This window comes from Octopus bimaculoides, chromosome 22 (assembly GCF_001194135.2).
Source record: "Octopus bimaculoides isolate UCB-OBI-ISO-001 chromosome 22, ASM119413v2, whole genome shotgun sequence".
Lineage (NCBI taxonomy): Eukaryota > Metazoa > Mollusca > Cephalopoda > Octopoda > Octopodidae > Octopus > Octopus bimaculoides.
The window spans coordinates 29,781,049-29,783,581 of NC_069002.1; the positions used below are offsets into that span (position 1 = coordinate 29,781,049).

Here is a 2,533-nt window from a genome sequence, read left to right on the forward strand (position 1 = left end):
TATATATATATATATGCATATAGTGTACATTTAAACATATAAGAGGTATCCATCATAGGATTCCTTGCACGCTAGAAAGAACAGCTAATTTCCAAACCACTATACTATTAGGGATAAAACTTCGAAGGGAATGAAAAAAATTATTTATGCTGGACCCTTCAAGAGTTGTTTATTGCTTGTACAAAGATATGTTTTCCCTCGTACATATCAAAAGGGTTGATGGTGGTGTATGAATCCCCCCTATCCCCCGATCCACTCTGAATCCATTGCTGTCGTGGTACAGTTTTAGTTTTTACAGTAGATATATAACGGTAGGCGTAAACTTTGAGAGTAAACTTACTGTACCTTGTTTCTGTACTGACGCTCCTACAAAACAAATTGGTAAAGAAGGTGAGTGCTAGTGTTAGTTCTACAGACGCGAGTTTCGGGTCACAACGGGAGACAATCACTGTTGGCCAACGTGAAGGATAGCGCAAATAACTGTGAGATGAACAGCCAAAATGAATGCTGGGAACATTTTAACTGGCGTGCTGGAGGTTACAGTGAGGGTTTTTTTTGTTTTCACAGTATCTGTAAAAGTAACAAAACCCGAACTGCGGGACCTTATTTTTATGTTTATTATCTCTTTTTTTTCTTTTTCAAATTTTTGGTTGTCAAAATTAGGGTGTATCCTCAAGAACGCAGCGTCTTCGACACCAGGGTATACTGTACTCATATTTTGAATGGATAATATCTTACAGTTCTATATTTAAGAGATGAGGAATTATTTACATTATTCACGGCAGCGACCTGATTAATAATAGTAATAATAATAATAATAATAATATAATAATAATAATAATAATATTAACATCGATAGGAATGAGAACCCAGGTTCGAAATTTCCCCAAGACACCTGACGAAGGCTGGAGGGTATGTCAACCGAAACATTGTGTTAACAACAAACAAGATGAGGACGAATATCCGTCAAATGTAAATAATGGATAATATTTTGTCTTCCACGCTGTAATTGTTTTTGTTTCAACACACAGTTTCAGCTCAAATCAGTCACCAAGCGTTTACATGAGTCAACGAACAATGTATATACGTGGTTGGATGTATATTTGCAATCATTAAAAGAATTTACCTTTATACCGGTTGGGATGAGACGACAGAAAACGTGATACTTCAATCAAAAGACTTAGCATTATAATTTACAATCCCCGCAGAGTTATCTTCCCTGATCATACATCAGAATTATGTCAGTGCCCTACTAATGGCCCCACATGGAAATTTTTTGTAATTTAAATTTATTTCTAATTAGCTTGATCCATAAATTGTTAGACCGTTATCAAGCTATTTCATTTTTACGAGTAACGTTTCAATTACGTCTCCGATTTAGCTCGACATTAAGAAATAAGATGTGTTGTATAATGTTAAAGATTTCGTTGTATAAGTATAAATTAATGTGAAATGTATGATTCACACACACACACACACGTGTATGTAAACGTAAGTATGTGTATGTTTGTGTCTTCTTACCTTGACATTGCATGGTAGCTGTAAACGAGTGGCACTGTCATTTCTAAACGGTGTCGTTCATTTCTAATATTCTCCATAAACGTGTCTGGCTATAACGAAATATAGTCTCGCTTGGAAACACGTGAGCATTGGCGACAGGAGAGGCACCCGTTCTTAGAAAAAAAAATCTGCCTTAGTAAACTCCGTCCAAGCCACGCATTCATGGAAACAGTCGACGTTAAAAACATTGATGATGATGATTATGATGATGATGATGATGATGATGATGATGGAATAATGAGTCTCTGTTTCTTCTCTCTCTATTCCAACGTTTTGCAGGTATCCAGGGATTCCAATGCCTTATTGACGAAAACGGAGACGCCTTGGGCAATTATTCGTTGCTGGCTTGGAAAGAGGATTATTCTCCAAACAGAGAAGCCAATTTCTCTATGGATCCAGTTGGATCTTTTATAATCGATAACCATAAATCACTTCCGGTAAGCCAGCTCAGATTTCTATAATCTCATTTCTCTCTCTGTCTCTCTCTCTCTCTCTCTCTCTCTCTATCTATCTATCTATCTCTCTCTCTCTCTCTCTCTCTCTCTCTCTCTCTCTCTCTCTCTCTCTCTCTCTCTCTCTCTCTCTCTCTCTCTCTCTCTCTCTCACACACACACACACACACACACTACATATTTATATATATGTAGATACATATATACATATAATTATATATAGGGATATATTTACAGATAAAGAAAGCTGAAAATGTATAAGAATATAGATATTTATAAATTCACAAAACATATTTACATGGAGTACAAAAAATACAGTAAACTAAGGAGAGAAGGAGTGATATTTTAAGTCCGACATCTGTTTCTGGAGGCACGAAATTGCGTAATGGTTTTAATGTTCATAATTGGCAGATAGAGTGTACAAATATTGAAGGATATACAATCTGTAGAGGATGTATATAAACATCACAGTAATATTGGCTTCCTTCGTCATGAGGGAAAGATTGACTCGTGGCTCCCTT

The 2,533-nt window shown here is 36.2% G+C and overlaps 1 protein-coding gene across 1 annotated transcript in view; it reads left to right on the plus strand.

Moving 5' to 3' along the window:
- LOC128250527 (receptor-type guanylate cyclase Gyc76C-like) overlaps positions 1–2,042 on the plus strand; it is a 272,689-nt gene extending 270,647 nt beyond the window's left edge. Inside the window, exon 6 of the mRNA XM_052975749.1 lies at positions 1,840–2,042. Within this exon, the coding sequence (XP_052831709.1) occupies positions 1,840–2,021 (182 nt within the window). The 3' untranslated portion in view covers positions 2,022–2,042. The remainder of the gene's footprint in view (positions 1–1,839) is intronic.
- The last annotated feature ends 491 nt before the right edge of the window (positions 2,043–2,533 follow it).